We start from the raw sequence: 20,361 nt of genomic DNA, 5'->3' as shown, positions 1-20,361 counted from the left end.
TTCTGGGAGTTGGAAGTCCACGAGTCATAAAAGAGCCGAGGTTGCCTACCCCTGCCCTGGTCCATAGCATGGCGGGGAGGGGGGGCACTCAGTGGTTTGCGGCTGTACTAAAGGACAACAGAATTAGCACCATCCGAATCTTGCGGGGGGGGGGTGCAGTCCCAGAATTCCCTGGTTCTATACCGAGGATACTTCCGGCTAACGGGAGAACAGGAAAAGCCGGCTTGCATCGTAATCGCTGTCGCCTAGCAACTCCCGTTTCCGTCTTTCCTCCACCCCCGCCCCCACCCCCCACCCCCGCCTCCGCCGTTTAGAAGCGGCCAGTTTTCCCCGTCGGACCAATCGACCCTTAGACCACGCCCATCTCTTTGTTTCCTTTCCGCCCATTCCTTTCTATATACAACCCCGCCTCCTCTGCTCAGCGAACACCACGTCTACAAACGGTCACTCCCGGAAGTTCTTCGGTCTCGTCTGAGGTAGACTCCGTTCACTTCCGGGTCTCCTCTTCCGTTTTCGCCCTCCCCTTCTCCTACGGCCACGCCGCAAGTTGGAAGTCTTCGGCTACCTGGCAGGTAAGATTTTTGTTTTGTTTTCCCCCCCCTTCCTCCCTTACCCCCCCCAAGGAGTCCCTCCTTCCCGGGATACTCGGTTGCGTAGGTCAGCGTTTCCCAACCTTAGGAACTTGAAGATGCGTGGACTTCAACTCCCAGAATTCCCCAGCCAGCTATGCTGGCTGGGGAATTCTGGGAGTTGAAGTCCACGCATCTTCAAGTTCCTAAGGTTGGGAAACGCTGGCGTAGGTGAGGCTGGCGATTTACCCTTCTCGCCTGGACGCTCATTTGGCTTCTTCTTCCACCTCAGCTTCGCCTTCCGTGCTTGTTGTGGTCGAGTCCCGGTCTGGGAGATGTTGCTGCGGCTCTGTCCGGGCTCCGGTGCCTGCGGAGGCTCGTTGGCGGCGGGCTTGTTGCTGTTCCTGCACTTCGGCTGGGCGGTCCGCGCCTCGGAGATTACCTTCGAATTGCCCGACAATGCCAAGCAGTGCTTCTATGAGGAGATCGTGCAGGGCACCAAGTGCACTTTGGAGTTTCAGGTGAGGAGATTTATTTATTTATTTATTTATTTATTTATTTATATATATATATATATATATATATACCGCCCTTCTCCTGAAGGACTCAGGGCGGTGTACAGGGCAATAAAATAAGAATACATTAGTTAAATAATTTTAAAACCCAAATCCATCAGGCCAGGCCAGCTTGTTCGAATAGATAAGTTAGATGGTGGCGGCGGCGGCGGCGCCACCGAGGCAAGTGGGGCAACCCTCGGCTGGGCCGCGCGGGTGTCCGCCCTAACCACCCGCCGAGCGATCCTTACGTGTGCGGGGCCCAAAGGTGCTTTTTCACGAGGCAGCTGGACTCCCTTGTTGTTGTTGTTTGTCTTTCTTCGAAGACGTTCGGCTTCTCATCCAAGAAGCGAAACGTCTTCAAAGAAAGAAAAAAACAAAAGTCCAGTTGCCTCGTGAAAAAGCACCTTTGGGAGAACTGGGATGTCTGAGAACCTCCATAGACGTTTTACCCTTGTGTGGTTTCAGGAACGGGGTTGAAACCGGCCCCTTTAGGAGTGTAGTCAAAGCAACCTTGGCTCTTTTATGACTCGTGGACTTCAACTCCCAGAATGGCTCAGGAATTCTGGGAGTTGAAGTCCACGAGTCATAAAAGAGCCAAGATTGCCTACCCCTTGGATTAGGCAGCAGAAGAGGATTTTCAAGAAACGTAGCAGAAAATTCTGCAAAGTCACTTAGGGACTGCGAATTCCACATTGAGATATTGCCCCATTGATAGTCTCACCTAACCGACCTTCCTTTTGGTATAGATCAGGGGTCTTCAAACGTGACCCTTTTATGACTTGTGGACTTCAACTCCCAGGATTCCTCAGCCAGCGTGCCTGGCTGAGGAATTCTGGGAGTTGAAGTCCACAAGTCATAAAAGGGTCACGTTTGAAGACCCCTGGTACAGATATTCATCTTGTTCCCCCCACCCCACCCCAGGCTTCTGCTCTGTCATATTTGCTTCTTCTTTTATATATTGTAATTCTAAATCTTAAGCGCAATGGCTAGTGCTATTGTATATCTGCGTTGGGTGTGGTTTTAAATACACATGAAACTATTCCTTGCTAGTTTTACCTTGATAGTTGTACGTGGAACTGTACCTGTTGCTTGCAGCAGTATGGGGAAACTGGTGACCAGTGTCTTGTTCTGGTTTTTATAGGTAATTATATGATTTTCAAACCATCAGGTGTATGCCGTTGTTAAATGTTTTGTGCAATGTGCAAAGGAAATGAAATTGTATGATTTTCACTGAAAAGAAGAAAATATCTGGAAAATAAATTGGCCGTATAAGCTCTAAAATATATGCAATAAATAATACAGGTAAATAAAGTACATATAGCTTACATAGAAGATACACATATCAGCAGCAACAATTTCATTCTGAAAATGAATAAGGGAATAATTTTCTGTGTGCCATCAAATCAACATCTCCATTGAAAGCAAGGATCCATGCATATTGCTATTTTAAAAAAATAGATTATAAACTCTAGACAAAATGTGTTATTGTATTTCTAGAATATGGCATTGAAATGGAGCTGTGCTGTATGGAGAGTAAAAGGCATGGACCATATGTTATCTAAAATATGAAGAATATATTTATTTGCTATCCAACTTGAATGATGATTCATCTTATTGTTCAACAGAAATAAAGGAAGTACTATTTTATGCAATTGGTTTGGCTTCACTGATCCTAAAAACTATACAACAGTGTCTGATTTAGCAACATTAGGTTGTCGTGCTGTCTACTTCCTCATCTTCTTGCTGAGGTGTAGAATGCTATTTCCAACTATGTTTCCATCTTTTAGTCCTAGTATCAGGACCAAATATTTGGAATATTACTCTCATTTAACTTGATGACTTCAGATAATATTTCATATTACCGAGATTTAGGGAAGCAAATTGAAACAGTAAATAACTATTTGAAAACGATCCATAGATCCATGTTTAACAGATTTTGATACAGAGAACTGATGATAAAAATGAACTGTATAATTTTATCTATAGCACTAGCTCAGGAATCCAGTCATATTTTTTTAGGAATCAAGACACCAGATCATTGTTGCTGGGAAGAAAATCATGTCTACATAGACTGAATATAAATATACATTCATTATTTCAGCAAATATATTACCATAAGAATTACTGAGTTATATATGGAAAAACAAGGATATAACAGTTATAATTAGTTAAAAAATTTAGTGTTATCGTTATTACTATTATTTAATTACCCTGACATCGACTGGGAGATAAACTCTGCACCAAGTGGATCATAAGATCCATCTGTTTCATGGAGTTGTAGTAAGATCTCTCATAATTGATATGGAGTTAACGTTGTCTTTTTATCTCTAGCTGCTGATTTCTTTACACTACCGTATATACTTGAGTATAAGCCGAATTTTTCAGCCCACTTTTCGGGCTGAAAAACTCCACTTCGGCTTATACTCCAGTGAACAAAAAAAAAGAACTGTCCCTTCATTCGGAACAGGCTGCTGAGAGAAGGGAGCGGCAGAGCCTTGCAGAGCTGGCGGCAGAACAGTGTTGTTTCTCCCCCTCGTGCGTGCGTGTGTGTGTCAGACCCACGGGAATGGCTGGTAGGGAAGCGGCATTCCGGCATTCCCCCCCTTCCTGTGTGTCGAGCCCACGGGGCTTGACACACAGAGAAACGCAAATGCTGGACTGCCGCCACCTTTACTAGCCATTCCTGCGGGTCTGACACACACACACACACACACACACACACGCCGCCGGGCTCGGCTCCTCGGCAGGAGGGGCAGCCCCCGGCGCGCCCCCGGCCCGCCGCGCCGCCGCCGCTTCCTCCGGGCAAGTCAGGGGGGCTTGCGGGGCGAAGGCACCGGCCGGGGGGCAGGCAGGGCGGGAGGGCGGCCGCGCAGCTCAGCGCCGCCCCGCAGCCACATCCAGCCGCCGCCGCCCGCGTCCCGGCGGAGAGAGCCTGCCCTGCGGAGCGCGCTCGCTCGCTTGCCCGCTGCCTCGCCCGCTCGCCCGCTGCCTCGCCCGCTCGCTCGCTCGCCCGCTGCCTCGCCCGGGACCAGCGGCGCCGCCCCAAAGCCACAGCCAGCCGCCGCCGCCCGTGTCCCGGCGGAGAGAGCCTGCCCTGCGGAGCGCGCTCGCCCGCTGCCTCGCCCGGGACCAGCGGTGGCACTGCAGTCCGGCGCCAGGCGGAGCTCAGTCATGCAGCAGCCCAGCCAGCCAGCCCGCCGGCGGACGGGCGGAGAGAAGCCCGGCCCGGAGGGGAGGGGAGGGAGCGGAGTCGCAGGGGGCGCAGCCCGGGGCCCACGTGGAAACAACGCTTGACTGCCACACACACACACACACACACACACACGCACGAGGAGGGAAACAACGCTTGACTGCCCCCCCCCACACACACACACGCACGAGGAGGGAAACAAGCTTGACTGAGGAGGGAAACAACGCTTGACTGCCCCACACACACACACACACACACACACACACAAAAGCGGCAAAAGCGGGGGGGGAAGAGAGAAACGCCTTGTTCTCTCGTCTCAGCGGAGACTTGTTTCGGGGGATCCAGCCTCTGTCACCCCCTTCTCTCAGCTGGGCAGCTGACAGAAAGGTGCGGCAGAAGCTGCATCCCCCGAAAGAAGTCTTCGCCGAGAAAATGGGCGCTGAGATTTTCTCGGCGAAGACTCACCTTCTCCCGTTCACCTTCAGCAGCTCCGCCAGGCCCGTCCAGTGCCGTGCTAGCAGAGCTTGACAAATGCAAAAGCTGCTTTGGTTAAACACTGGAAGGTTTAGTGATTAACCCACCCCACCCCACCCGGTCTTCTTGCTGTTTCTCCCCATCCTCACTCCTACCCACAGGGGCTCTCTGCCTCTTCTACTACTTCTTTTTCTTTCTTTCTTTTTTGCTGAGGTGTGCGTGTCTCTCTCTCTCTCTCTCTCCCTCCCTCCCTCCCTCCCTCCCTCCCTCCCTCCCTTCCTCCACACACACACATTCTTCGGTAAAGAGATTCACTCGATCCATGGTTTCAAGGTTGGGGTAGAGAAATCCCGGTTTGTTTCAAGAAACCGGGGTGGTTGGGACTTCCGGTGGCTCCGCGGCGACGGAGACAGCCTTCCCGGGCTGCCCGCGGCTCAGCTGTTGTTTTTTCGCCCGAAACAGCGCCGATCAGCTGTTCGGGTGAATTTGAAGCCCCCTCCTCGGGAGAAGAGGAGGGGGCGAGCTCCCAGGTAGGGGTAGAGTTCTCCAGGGCCGCCTGAGCTTATGGCTTGGGCGGCTGAAGGATTGAACTCCCCCGTAGCCTGGGCTGCTCCCAGCTGGCCGGCGCCTCTGCTCCTGATTCTTGGAGCAGAGCCAGGCGTCTGCGACCACCCCTGCCTGAAGGAATGACTATGGATTAAAGGAGCAGGCAGAGCGATACAAGAGGAAAAGGTGATATTTTACTCTCCAGCTTGATGGACTTTTTTGGATTATAAATCTGAAGTGAAAGTGCGTCGCATTTGGTAAAAGATGGCGGCTAAACCACCCCCTAAAACTCTTCGGAGTGCTGGAACTTCTCCTGTGCAACAATCATTACTGCAGGCGCTGCATCCTCCTGATGTATTGACATCAAAGGACTTACAAGATGCTCTTGAAAAACACGCCCAGGTAATTTTGGAATCAATTAATGCTAGATTTGTACAGATGGAGGAGAAATTGGAGAAATTGGAGGAGAGAATGGAGGAGAGGATGGAACAGAAGTTCAGAGTGATGAAGGCAGACATCTTGTCTTCAGTGTGTAAAGTGGCTCGCTGTGTGGAAGAATTGGAGGAAAAGCTAGAAGATCTGACTCAAAAGAATGCTATATTAGAAGCAAAAGTATTGGAGAATGAAGATAAAGTGGAAAAGGAACTGAGTCTTGCTCAATATTACCAGATGCAGTTTGCCATTAGAGTTAGAGGCTTAAAGGAGAATACCAAGGAAGATCTAAAGCAGCTGGTTTCTGAGGCTTTTGAAGAAGTGTTGAAACAGCCAGCATCTGAAATAAAAGGAGGCATGGATAAAGTGTTTCGTGTGAATTCATGGATTGCTAGACAGAGAAAGTTGCCTAGAGATGTGGTGGTATATTTTGCAAAAAGGGAAACTAGAGATGAAGTTATACGAGCTGCTTATGATACTAAAGTTGTGATTGCTAATCAAGAAGTTTTGGTTTTAAAAGAAATTCCTCCAAAGATTTTAAGGAGAAGGAAGGATTTTACATTCCTTGTGCAAGAGCTCAAGCAACGAGATATAAGGTTTAGATGGGAGATCCCAGCTGGGTTGATGGTGACGTACGAAGGTAAAAGGTACCGTCTGGTTACTGTGATGCAAGCGCGTGATTTCTATAATAATGTTTTAAATGCAACGCCATTAACATCTCTGGAAGCTGAAAAGGGATCTGGAGAAGGAGTGCATCAAGAGGTCGAAGGTGGTCAGATAGAAGACAACGGTGTTGGAAGAGATCAAGATACAACTTCGTCGGATGATTCAATAGAACAGAGGGTGACGCGTGCTGCTGCAAAACGATCTAAGAAGAGAAAATAGCAGGATTTGCAGAAGTCTATGGAATTTCTACGACGTATTCATAGTCAAGTATGGGAGGTGGGAAAAGATTTGGGTGTAGACGCAATATATTTTTTACATGTGGTGGTTTTGTGGAAAGGGTGAGGTTTTTTTGGATTAAAGTTTGGTGGAATATATAGAAGATTTCCAAATGGAGGTTAAAGTTTTGTTCGCAATTTTTTTATTGTTTGGAATAATTATAGATGTGCTGGAAGAGGAACGGCCGATTACAGAAGAGTGGACTTTAAAGTTTTCTGATTTGGTTGAGGTGGCGAAGATCTTGGTTAATTTGAAAGATTATTTGTAAGAACGTTATATCATGTAATGGACAAAAAGGGATGGAGTCTATTTAGGACAAGTATAGGTTGAGAAGTATTATATAGTATTTGAATAATTCTTTTTTCCTTTTTTTTCTGTTCTTTTTTTCTCTTTCTATTTTGGGGTTCTTTTTCCTGTTTTTAATGTATATTTAATATTATTAAGGTTTGTCTTATTCTATATAAGCTAGAAAGTGTTTTTTTTTTATTTTAGTTTTTTATATATATTTAATATTGCCAAGGTTTGGTTTATCCTATATAAGCTAGAGAGTGATGGATTTTAGAAATTATAGTTGTTAGTACATGGTTGCTTATGTTTGCCTTTCTTTTTTTTTCTTTCTCTTTTTATATATATACCTTGTATTCAGCTCTGGGAAGTCGGGGAGGGGGGGAGGGGGGGGAGGCAGGGGGGGGAGGAGGGAGGGAGGGAGGGGGGGAGGTAGGGGGGGAGGAGGGAGGGGGAAGGGGGTTTTTTTAAAGGAAAATTGTATTTTAAAACTTTTCAATAAAAAAAAAAGAAACCGGGGTGGTTTATGAGCCTATAGATTTTAGACTTTGCATCTTGTTTTGCTTCCTCGTTTCCCACGAAGCCTGAAACTCTTTTTTCCCCCCTCTGGTTTCTGCCCAACTGTCAACTCGTGGTAAAACAAACAAACAAACAGAAAGCCCTTGCCTCTGGTTCCTGAGGAAAGAAAAAGTTGAGGCGAGAAGTGGAGAACATTCCCTTCTTCGTTGAAAGCTGAAAGCAAACGCGCTGCAAAATTCGTTCATCCTCATCCTCATCCCCATCCCCCCCCCCCCTCTCTCTCTCTCTCTCTCTCTCTCTCTCTCTCTCTCTCTCTCTCTGTGGTGTGTTATCTCGAACCAGATGGGATGGCAAAGTCAAATGCAAATGGGGATCTTGCAGATCTTGCCCTGCCTTTCCCCCCACGGTTACCTTCTGTTCTTGATGAGCTCACGAGTGCTCAAGGACAAAATAGGGCAGGGTAGAGCTGGCAGTTAAAAATAGGATGCAGATAAAAGGAAAGGTAAGGAGGGGTTCAGGTTGAGAGGAGAGGCTGCGTAGCCTTAGTGTAACTCCTGTGTGGGCTGACTGGGTTGCCTCCGATGGGCTCTGACAGTGGAACAGAATGGAATAGAAAATATGGAATGGATTGGAACAGAACGTAGAACAGAATAGAATAGAATAGAATAGAATAGAATAGAATAGAAATATAGAAAGTGAATAGAATAGAATAGAATAGAATAGAATAGAATAGAATAGAATAGAATAGAAATATAGAAAGTGAATGGAATAGAATAGAATAGAAATATAGAAAGTGAATAGAATAGAATAGAATAGAATAGAATAGAATAGAATAGAAAATGGTAATAAGAATAGAATAGAATAGAATAGAAATATAGAAAGTGAATGGAATAGAATAGAATAGAATAGAATAGAATAGAAATATAGAAAGTGAATAGAATAGAATAGAATAGAATAAAATAGAATAGAATAGAATAGAGAATGGTAATTAGAATAGAATAGAATAGAATAGAATAGAATAGAATAGAATAGAAATATAGAAAGTGAATAGAATAGAATAGAATAGAATAGAAATATAGAAAGTGAATGGAATAGAATAGAATAGAATAGAATAGAATAGAATAGAATAGAATAGAATAGAAATATAGAAAGTGAATAGAATAGAATAGAATAGAAATATAGAAAGTGAATGGAATAGAATAGAATAGAATAGAATAGAAATATAGAAAGTGAATAGAATAGAATAGAATAGAATAGAAATATAGAAAGTGAATAGAATAGAATAGAATAGAATAGAATAGAATAGAAATATAGAAAGTGAATGGAATAGAATAGAATAGAAATATAGAAAGTGAATAGAATAGAATAGAATAGAATAGAATAGAATAGAATAGAATAGAAATATAGAAAGTGAATGGAATAGAATAGAATAGAAATATAGAAAGTGAATAGAATAGAATAGAATAGAATAGAATAGAGCTGGAAGGGACCTTGGAGGTCTTCTAGTCCAGCCCCTTGCTCAAGCAGGAGGACCTATACCAGTGGTGGTGAACCTATGGCACGCCTGCCAGAGGTGGCACTCAGAGCCCTCTCTGTTGGCACGTGCGCCACCACCGCTGCCAGCAGCAGGTCCTTGTCGGTTGGTGGACTGGAAGAAAAGGGAGGGGGAAGCATTTTACATGCGTGCATGCGCGCACGGGGCCATGAGCAGGCACATGCTGCAAAGGGGGCGGGGCTAGTGCCTGCGTGATACTCACTAGCCCAGCCCCGTTCTCACGTGGTGCGGTGCCTTGTATCTGCACCCTGCGGCGCGGCAGTTGGCGTTTTTGTGCCTTGCGGTACGGTGGCCCATTTTTTGCTCCCCCTTTTTTTTCGTGCCAGAGGCGGCACTCAGAGGCGCCTCCCTGTCCCCTCCCCCGAGGGCACCAGAATGCCGATGCTGCCTTGGCACTTTGTGATAAACAAGTGGGTTTTGGCTTGCGGTTTGGGCACTCGGTCTCTAAAAGTTTCGCCACCACTGACCGATACCATCTCAGACAGGTGAATGTCCAGTCTCTTCTTAAAAACCTCCAGTGATGGAGCACTCTTGATTTCTGGTGGCAAGCTGTTCCACTGGGCAGCTGAGAGAAAGGGGCGGCAGAAGCTGCATCCCCCGAAAGAAGTCTTCGCCGAGAAAATGGGCACTGAGACACCTCATTCTCTCGCTCAGCGGAGACTTCTTTCGCGAGATCCAGCCTCTGCCGTGCTGCACCGAGAGAACAGCAAGCCGCCCCATTCTCTCGGCGGAGCACTTCACCGCCCCATTCTCTCGGCGGCTTGCCACCCTGTTCTCTCATCTCAGCAGAGACGTCTTTCGGGGGATCCAGCCTCCAGCTGCTGCATTTCCCAGCCTCGGCTTATACTCGAGTCAATAACTTTTTCCAGTTTTGGGGGGTAAAATTGGGGGTCTCGGCTTATACTCGAGTTGGCTTATACTCAAGTATATACGGTACATGCTGCCAAATCAGTTTTGACTCTTAGTGACTTCATAGATAGGATTTTTCCAGGATCATTTGTCACCCATTTGGCCTTTCATGTCTTCCAATAGGTGCTGTAATGGAAACTACTGTATATACCTTGCTGTTGGTCATCCTCTTTTCTTTCACTAAAATACAAAGCCTTTGTCAGTCTTTAATAAATGCACATCTAGTTTTGGATATTATATGATAGGATTTTATCTGTAGTAGTAAGAAGTTCAAAACTGTGGCCTTAATGGTTTTAGCAACTGTTACACAATTTGAATAGTTATTCTTAAGTGTTGTGTTTTCATGTTAACTTGATAACTTTTATGGTTATTTTTCCATTTTTATTTGGTCCAAACAGTGCAAAAATATGTGAAATGCAACAAAATGTTTTAAGTTGTCTTGACTTAGTTGTGATCGCAATATACTTAATTTCCCTTACTGATGTTTTTAACAATGTGTTGTTTAGTATATTTGCTTTGTAAACATTCTTAACTGATAAGATTAGGATCAGTGACTATTGTTCCAAATACCAGTTTTCTTTATTCCACAGGTGATTACTGGAGGACACTATGATGTTGATTGCCGCTTAGAAGATCCAGATGGGATTGTGCTATATAAAGAAATGAAGAAACAATATGATAGTTTTACCTTTACCGCATCTAGAAATGGAACATACAAATTTTGTTTCAGCAATGAGTTTTCAACTTTCACACACAAAACAGTGTACTTTGACTTTCAAGTTGGAGATGACCCACCTCTCTTTCCTAGTGAAAACAGAGTCACTGCACTCACTCAGGTATGGTGAATTTTCAGCACACAGTAATGTACTGTCTTCATCCTAAAGTTTACTAGAACCCAGTTTACAGGACTTCAGAAATGTTATTTCTGTCTAGTAGCATGATCACATGGCCATTTAATTGAGTGACATTCTCACTTGATCAAAAATGGGAATACAAGGGAGAATGGCAGTTGTCATTTTTTCATTTACACAACTAAATATTTTTGTATTATTATAATTTGTAACTTGATATTGCTTGAGTGGTTTGTAAAGACCTCTGAATTCCATTGCAATAATTCATTTTTTTTCCAATTTGCAAACATGAAATGTGAAATAATAGTGCTAACATGAATGAAAGGCGGGATAAGAAGGCAGATGAAAACATCAGATTTCTGCAGCTTCTAATAGCACCTTAGTACCAGCTGACCTCTGAGAAGGAACAAACAAGTAAATAGGCAACAAAAGCCTTGGCTATTATTGTGTAAGAAACTCCCTAAAGTGTATGGTTTTTACTGTAGCCCAATAGGAAGACCAGTTATTGTTAACTGCAACTTATGGCACCCATCGTTGTTGATCAGGGACTCTGAAACTGCCACATAAGTAACATCTTTGTATCAGCAGAGCAGTTTTTTCAGTAGTACTGAGATGGGCTCAATCCTTTCTCCTATATCATTCCATTTCCAAAGTAGCATTTAGAGCAGATATGCCAAACTTGCGATGTCACGTGACATCGTGCAAGGTATTGGAGCTTTTTTCCCATTGCCAGCAATGGGGTGGGTGCAGTTTCATCATGACACGTCCGGTCCACGGGCCGGCAGTGTGACACCCCTCATTTAGAGGATTGGAAGGAATCTCCTGAGTTATTCAAGGGAAAGAGGTTAGAAGAGTTGAGCAAATAGTTCATTTGATTGTAGAGTTCATTGTAGATATGCATGTTTCATTTTAGGATCTCAGTAATAAAATTACTACATTTAAATATTGGAGTTAAAATTCAGAAGCTTTCAATATATAGTTTGATTCAAGTTCTGACATTTTTGTTGCTGACTGACAACAGTCTATATTGGGAGGAAGACTTGGTAATTGCTCTCTTATTAAAAAATATTTTGGAATTGGTTATTTTTATTCTAAGCAAAAAGACAAGCAACTAGATTAATACTGTATTACAATAATGTGATTCTGAAGAACAATCCTTTCGATTTTTATAAAACTCAACTTGTTCTATCTATATGCTAAGGTAAAATATGATTTAAAGTTTTATAGTTCCATAAGGTTCTATTTCTTTTATTAATAGTGATTAGATTTCAGTCTGTTTTACTCATCAGTGCTCTATTTTTCTGTCTCTAGATGGAGTCAGCATGTGTTTCAATTCATGAAGCTCTAAAATCCGTCATTGATTATCAGACACATTTTCGACTGAGGGAAGCACAAGGCCGTAGCCGAGCAGAAGACTTAAACACACGAGTGGCTTATTGGTCAATAGGCGAAGCCATCATTCTGCTTGTAGTTAGCATTGGGCAAGTATTTCTTCTCAAAAGCTTCTTCTCTGACAAAAGAACCACTACAACTCGGGTTGGATCATAACAAGCTTCATATCCATTGTTTGAAAAATATACTATTATTTGAATGAATTCTAGTTAAAGAACGATTAACTACAGGGAACATTTTAAATATCTTTAGCCTTCTCACTTCAAAGTTCTGAAATTCATATTCCCAAAAGCTGTCACAGAAAAAAAAGACAGCCTTTTATTTGTTATACATTGGGGTTTCTTTCGCATCTGCTGAGAAATCTTAATAGTTGCTATTTTTTTAAGAAATGAGACCTGTTTGTAAGTACTTAGTGCTTTAAGAAAATCCTTTAAGTAGTTAATTAAAAGATTGTCCTTATGAATGAAAAAAGTCTGACCTTGCCAGTTGAAGCGTTGAAATGAAAACTAAAACACATAATTAACAATAGTCTCAAAAGTCTTGTACTGCACTGTTTTGAGTGTTTATGGAAATTCTAGGGTCTTGAATCATTTTTGGGGTGTATATAGATATATAAATATATATTATTTTACTCTGCTTATTTTAGAGTCCTGAAAAAAAAACAATTTCCTATGCATCGAAAAGTTATCATTTTTGCATTTTGCTTTTTAAATTAAATAATGGGGAAAATGCCTTCTAGTAAATCAGTCAGCTTTGACACGAACCATATAAATTTTAGGAATCTGATGTTTGAACTTGAACTTGATAGGACTACGTGAAAAATGCACTGATTTAAGTAACTTGCAGCTAAAATTTAGCCTTGTGGTCTCTAATATTAAATCAGAGCTATTCAACCATATGCCCTTTAGATGTTTGTAACTATAATTCCCATAAATTTTAAAGACGGTCAGTAATATGGGAGTTACAATCCAAGAGATCTGGAGACCTCCATGTTAAATAAGATAGGATTGCAGGGTCATAAGTGGCTCTAGTGTTTTGTTCTAAATAATTGATTTATTAAGCAATGTATGCAGATGCTGTATGTATGTGGATTAATTTGCTGATTAAACATTCTAAATTGATGGGGACAGTTTCTCATGTGTGCTTACAGTATTGTATTACCCTATCCTACCAGTTTTATGCTAAAAGGCTACTTTTTGAAGTAGCTTACAAGATTTGGGGGGAATGAGGGATTTTGCTATATAATTACTAGTTCTATTATACCTGTTTTCTAATATCCCAAATGCTTTTATGGGTTTTTAAGATTGTACACATTATTTCAGAATGCTCAAAAGAAATTAACATTACCACCATAACTATACACATTAAAGGTAAGCTTCATTCCTCTTAGTAAAACTGGCATCTTCTAAATGGATAACAAGGCTTGTCTGAGAGGATGAAGAAAGAATTTATAGTGGTTGCAAAAAATATGAATACCACTGTGCTTAAGGGTTAACACTCACTAAAATAAACTCGATATTTTATAGTACATTTGTGCAGCAAATTTACCAATTTTTTCGTCTCTTTGTAAATATGCTATAAGCACATTTTGCATTTTTTTCTGTATGCGCTAATTGTGCTGTAAAAGGATGAGAGATGCTCTGTCACGGATTCTGACTAACTGACGATGCTAAAAATGCCTAATATTTCTCCTTAGTTTGTGGGTGTGGCTTTTTAGAAAATAGAGCATTGATGTGTTTAGAGATGGGGAATATTCCCGTGCTGTATTTGTTTAACATTCTGCAATAATAGCTTGCTGTAGAATGTGCTTGGTCTTTCCCTTGAGCTTGCAGAAAATAAATTTATTGAACGTACTTGTTGTTTCTTGTAAAGGTCAACTACATGCAATTTGTGAAAACAGTAATTAAATCAGTTTTTAGAATGAGCTGCTTTACCTTCCATTCCTTTTAATGATTCATATTCAAGAGACCCATAGAAATCCTGTAAAATGAAGATTGACAGAAGTGGTATTTGGCCATAAATCTGAGGAAATCTCATAAGGGCCTATCTGTTCAGACTAAAGTTGTATACTTTTTTTTTGTAAATAGGTCAGTGAGAATTTCTTTACTTTTACTTTTTTTTCATTCCAAAGTTTGGCCATCTTTATCAAACAGGTTACATATATGATGGAGAAAAGGCTCATAACCATGACCTAATTTCTGAATTTGTAACAGACAGTTGACAGGATATAATTCAAGGATAAAAATGTATATTTGATGACTTCCCAGTATGGATATAAATATTATTTTTCAAAGGTCTAGGTGTTTGCCCTGCATTATTTCAGTCCAATCATACTTATTTTAGGCACATTGTATGAATTTTGCATCTAGTTCTTTAATTTATAATAATAAATTTGGCTGTTCTTTTTGTAGGATAGGGTTTGGGACAGTGACTTAACTATTTGGATTCTGTCTAAATTATCTTGTATCTTACTGCAGTTTATATTTTTTCAATGTTCCTTTCTCATATTTCATATAAATGAAATAAATGAAATGAAATATTTCAGAAATTTGAAAGTTGCCACAATTGGTTCTAGCAGGCATTATTATTAGCAGTGGTTAATAGACAAAAGCAGATTCCAAAGCAAGTTTTAAAATGTCTGTAAACACAATTTGGTCATAAGAATTATTCAAAGACTCTGTCAGATATATACAATTAAAATAGTTTAACCATATCATGGTTCCAGGTTTTTTTATTTCATTTTCTTGAAGTCCATATATATGTATAATATGATGTGTTCAGTTCTTAATAAAAACCTTTCTTTGGTGTCAGTAACACAAAAAATAGCCCTGTGAAATTATACATGAAATAATAAAATTAATATAAGATTCTGTTGTGGTTATTATTTGGAGAGGTGTGTTATAACAACAATTGTAAAATTATCTTAGAAGTTGCCATTTTTCTTTAGATTTGAACTTTAAACTTATTCTATTTCAATTTTATAGTCAAAGGCAATACTGAAGAATTAAGTTTTTACAAATTCTCAGAATAGGCTTCTGGTTTTGCTTACTATTGTAAAACGTACTTCCATAAACTGTGTGCAAGTTTCCCCATAAATTAATTGTAGATATAGATAAGTGGATATAACTGATTGTCAGATCAAATAATACTTCATAAACCAGCATTTAGCATATCTTGGATAGCAGTTCCCACCATCTACAGTCTCCCTCCTTTAATAATTTGTCAGGTAGTTGCAAATATCAGAATACAGGGAGTGCAGAATTATTAGGCAAATGAGTATTTTGACCACATCATCCTCTTTATGCATGTTGTCTTACTCCAAGCTGTATAGGCTCGAAAGCCTACTACCAATTAAGCATATTAGGTGATGTGCATCTCTGTAATGAGAAGGGGTGTGGTCTAATGACATCAACACCCTGTATCAGGTGTGCATAATTATTAGGCAACTTCCTTTCCTTTGGCAAAATGGGTCAAAAGAAGGACTTGACAGGCTCAGAAAAGTCAAAAATAGTGAGATATCTTGCAGAGGGATGCAGCACTCTTAAAATTGCAAAGCTTCTGAAGCGTGATCATCGAACAATCAAGCGTTTCATTCAAAATAGTCAACAGGGTCGCAAGAAGCGTGTGGAGAAACCAAGGCGCAAAATAACTGCCCATGAACTGAGAAAAGTCAAGCGTGCAGCTGCCAAGATGCCACTTGCCACCAGTTTGGCCATATTTCAGAGCTGCAACATCACTGGAGTGCCCAAAAGCACAAGGTGTGCAATACTCAGAGACATGGCCAAGGTAAGAAAGGCTGAAAGACGACCACCACTGAACAAGACACACAAGCTGAAACGTCAAGACTGGGCCAAGAAATATCTCAAGACTGATTTTTCTAAGGTTTTATGGACTGATGAAATGAGAGTGAGTCTTGATGGGCCAGATGGATGGGCCCGTGGCTGGATTGGTAAAGGGCAGAGAGCTCCAGTCCGACTCAGACGCCAGCAAGGTGGAGGTGGAGTACTGGTTTGGGCTGGTATCATCAAAGATGAGCTTGTGGGGCCTTTTCGGGTTGAGGATGGAGTCAAGCTCAACTCCCAGTCCTACTGCCAGTTTCTGGAAGACACCTTCTTCAAGCAGTGGTACAGGAAGAAGTCTGCATCCTTCAAGAAAAACATGATTTTCATGCAGGACAATGCTCCATCACACGCGTCCAAGTACTCCACAGCGTGGCTGGCAAGAAAGGGTATAAAAGAAGGAAATCTAATGACATGGCCTCCTTGTTCACCTGATCTGAACCCCATTGAGAACCTGTGGTCCATCATCAAATGTGAGATTTACAAGGAGGGAAAACAGTACACCTCTCTGAACAGTGTCTGGGAGGCTGTGGTTGCTGCTGCACGCAATGTTGATGGTGAACAGATCAAAACACTGACAGAATCCATGGATGGCAGGCTTTTGAGTGTCCTTGCAAAGAAAGGTGGCTATATTGGTCACTGATTTGTTTTTGTTATGTTTTTGAATGTCAGAAATGTATATTTGTGAATGTTGAGATGTTATATTGGTTTCACTGGTAAAAATAAATAATTGAAATGGGTATATATTTGTTTTTTGTTAAGTTGCCTAATAATTATGCACAGTAATAGTCACCTGCACACACAGATATCCCCCTAAAATAGCTATAACTAAAAACAAACTAAAAACTACTTCCAAAAATATTCAGCTTTGATATTAATGAGTTTTTTGGGTTCATTGAGAACATGGTTGTTGTTCAATAATAAAATTAATCCTCACAAATACAACTTGCCTAATAATTCTGCACTCCCTGTACTTTGATCTTGCTGAAGATATTGATCAATCCAAGACTCCGAGTATGTTTAAATTTTGTTTTAAGATAAACATTTATTACATATGCTTAGACACAAATATAGTATACTAAGACCAGATTAATATTCTTTACACCTATTTTTCACCTGTTGTAATTGCTTGTAGAATTTTACAAAGCAATCCCATTGATTCCTTTGTGGCAAGAAGCTTAAGATAATCATTTGTAATTCAAGACCACAATAAATGTTCATCTTTTCATAATTAGGATACAACCATATATTTCTTGTGTCCACATACACGTTTTGAGTGAACTCGTAAGGTAATAGCAATTCACAAACATATCACAGAGGGCACCAGACTGGAGAAGTTAGTGATTACTACAAACTGGGAGTCTGGTGACTAAAATGAGTTTTTAAAATGGCTACAGATTTCTTATCTCAGATTACGACACTGCAAGGAAAGGGGAAGAGACTTGATAGCACAAGCAGAAGAGGAAATGCAGGGGGAAAAACCCACTAGAAAAAAAAATGATGCAATGGAAAATTTTTGTTTCATCTTCTGGAAATCACATGACTTGGTAAATATTCCAAAAATAACTTGAGAGTCAAGTACTGTATTGACCCAACTGAAGAAACTTGGGGAGATAGGACAAAAAGAATTACAATAAATAATTTGAGAACTACTTTGTAAAATTATGAGAAAAGCTTATTTGGGGGGGGGGACATTTGTAAATAAAAAATCAGTGAAAAGCCTAATACCTGTTTGAAAGAATACAGAAAATGAATGTCCTCGGTATGCTAACTGGGTCATCTAGACCGTAACAGTTTTGAAAAGAATAGGTAAAGGTTCCCCCGCACATGCGTGCTAGTCGTTTCCAACTCTAGGGGCCGGTGCTCATCTCTGTTTCAAAGCTGAAGAGCCAGCGCTTGTCCAAGGACGTCTCCGTGGTCATGTGGCCGGCATGACTAGATGCCAAAGGTGCACGGAACGCTGTTACCTTCCCACCGTAGTGGTCCCTATTTTTCTACTTGCATTTTTACGTGCTTTCGAACTGCTAGGTTGGCAGAAGCTGGGACGAGTAACAGGCGCTCACTCTGCTATGCGGCACTCGGGATTCAGCCCGCCAAACTGCCGACCTGATCGACAAGCTCAGCATTCTAACCCACTGAGACACCGCGTCCCTTTTGAAAAGAATACCCCTATCAAATTGTAGAGGTAGATTCTAACCCAGCCTTCCCTTACCTTTTAGATACATTGAAACAATAAAAGTGCTGTTTTAAGAATTTTGCAAAACTTCAATACATCTGGCGGGAAATTTTTTAATACAGAGCAATTTAATGGCCCCGAACTGCAATAACCAGAAATTTTCATTTTCATGTTCATACAAATAAACCACTAATCAAATGCTGAATTTTAAGAACACATGGAAATTACCATCATACACTGCATAATGATGTCCCATTTACTTTCAGCGCATTTTTGCCGAATGCCATTCAGTGTCCCACTGGTTTTACCTGCCATCGCCACATGCTATGTACGAGTTATAATAAAAGAGTCCTCTGTGGCATTCATACATTTTAACATTCAATTTGGAGTATTACGATTAAAGTGCATGACAAGAACTTTCCAACTTGCATTAATCCATAAAGTGATTAATTTACTTTCAGCAAATATATTGTGTGAATTTAACAACTGTGGTTTATAAATCATGGTTTATGGTTCAGCATAAATTTCAAGTGGCTTGTGAATGAGCCATTTATAATTCATAAACCATAATTTATTGTAATGTTTGATCTCTAGAATTTGAAGCTTGTCTAGTTTCAGTTTTCTAAAGCAAAATTCATATTTATAAGGTTATGTAAATGACACACTAAGCAAAAGGTTAAAAAACATACATGCTGCCATTTTACCTTTCATGCGCTGCAGTGTAAAAAAGATTTGTGATTTGTACTTGAACCAGAAACCATCATTGTAGGTTTACAAAATGCATTTTGTAGCTGATAAAAGAACTTTTAGGAACTAAAATTCTGATTTTTGGAAATCACCAATTGCCATATCAGGCTTGAATACCATAATAAACCACAATGTTTGGTTATGCAAAACCAACCAAAAATTCACTAGTTATTTACAATGGCATTTTACCCATGGTTACCTTATATATGTAAACAAGAACACATTTTATTTTATTTTTGGAACAACAATGCTTTTATATATGGAAAAAAGGAAAACAAACATGTTGCAAACAAAAAATCATTCAGCATAGTTTTTAAGCAAATAATTGAACCTTAAGTAAGTGAAATAATATTGATCAGAATTTCCATTTCATTAATAAAAAGCAAGCTCATGCAGAAAGTAAATATACTGCTCAAAAAATAAAGGGAACACAAGATAAGGCATCCTACTATTAAATACAGTACATTGTGTTGTTTAAGTGTTCCCTTTATTTTTTTGAACAGTATATATCTGTGATCTTAGATTGTAAATTGAGGCATTACTGCCCCCAGATTTGAACAGTGAACTTAACTCTTTTCTTTTGCTGGTCCCAAATCTCTATATCAATTACAAATTTATATCATAGAAGTCATAGAATCCTAGGGCTGGAAGAGACTTTGGAGGTTTAATACAATTCCCTGCTCAAGGCAGGAGACCTTGGTATATAATTCATAAATACATTCACATCCTTAAACTATATTGATCCTTGTACTACATTAACAAAAGTATGCATATCAAAGCAAAATGTGGCAAAAGTATGACAAGAACGTATCTTTTGAATAAGAGACACCTCACCCATTTTTACACTTAACAAATAGCGAGCCCTATTCCATCTTCTGGGCTCACACGATACACTGGGCCATAGACAAAACAGAGTAGGATTCCAGAACACAGAAAGTTAGTCTGTGGCTAACTGCGACATGTGAACACTTGATAACGGAAAAGTACAGAAGTTTTAAATTAAATGTGTAAAAGGAGCTCTTTTACACAAAGTTCTCGTGCAGACATGTCAAACACAAGGCCCGGGGGCCGGATCCGGCCCGCGAAGTGGTTTCATGTGGCCCACGAAGCCATCCTGGAAACAGTGAGGGAACAGCCCCCACTGCCTTGGCCATGGCCCAGAGACCCTCCTCCTGCCAGAGACCCTCAGATCTGTCCCACTCCTGCCCAGGCCCCCATAGGCACCCTTGATGCGAACGATGTAGAGCTGGCCATGCCCACCCAGTAGGCCATACGCGGTGCAGTGTATGCCTCCCAGCATACACAAAGGACAGCACAGCAGGAGGCTGATGGTGCAGATCCGCAGAGGGGCTGGACAGCTCCAGGCGATGACTGCTCA

At 41.2% G+C, this 20,361-nt stretch overlaps 1 protein-coding gene across 1 annotated transcript; it reads left to right on the top strand.

Moving 5' to 3' along the window:
- The first annotated feature begins 415 nt into the window (after positions 1 to 415).
- On the top strand, positions 416 to 14,516 carry TMED7 (transmembrane p24 trafficking protein 7). Its single transcript, XM_081319822.1, has 4 exons — positions 416 to 572; positions 862 to 1,090; positions 10,569 to 10,814; positions 12,141 to 14,516. The coding sequence occupies exons 2-4, from the start codon at positions 905 to 907 to the stop codon at positions 12,375 to 12,377; spliced, it is 669 nt and encodes a 222-aa protein (XP_081175948.1). The 5' UTR covers positions 416 to 572; positions 862 to 904; the 3' UTR covers positions 12,378 to 14,516.
- Positions 14,517 to 20,361: the final 5,845 nt, after the last annotated feature.

The sequence above is a fragment of the Vipera berus genome, assembly GCF_964194415.1.
Source record: "Vipera berus genome assembly, chromosome: 2".
Lineage (NCBI taxonomy): Eukaryota > Metazoa > Chordata > Lepidosauria > Squamata > Viperidae > Vipera > Vipera berus.
The sequence above is the reverse complement of the archived record's forward strand: the minus strand, read 5'-3'. Positions and strand labels throughout refer to the sequence as shown.

Excerpts from the sequence above, each read along its gene's own strand:
- TMED7 (XM_081319822.1), top strand. The coding sequence starts at position 905 with ATGTTGCTGCGGCTCTGTCCGGGCTCCGGTGCCTGCGGAGGCTCGTTG. Across the intron at positions 1,091-10,568 it reads AGTGCACTTTGGAGTTTCAG|GTGATTACTGGAGGACACTA; the intron begins GTGAGGAGATTT and ends TTTATTCCACAG. Across the intron at positions 10,815-12,140 it reads GAGTCACTGCACTCACTCAG|ATGGAGTCAGCATGTGTTTC; the intron begins GTATGGTGAATT and ends TTCTGTCTCTAG.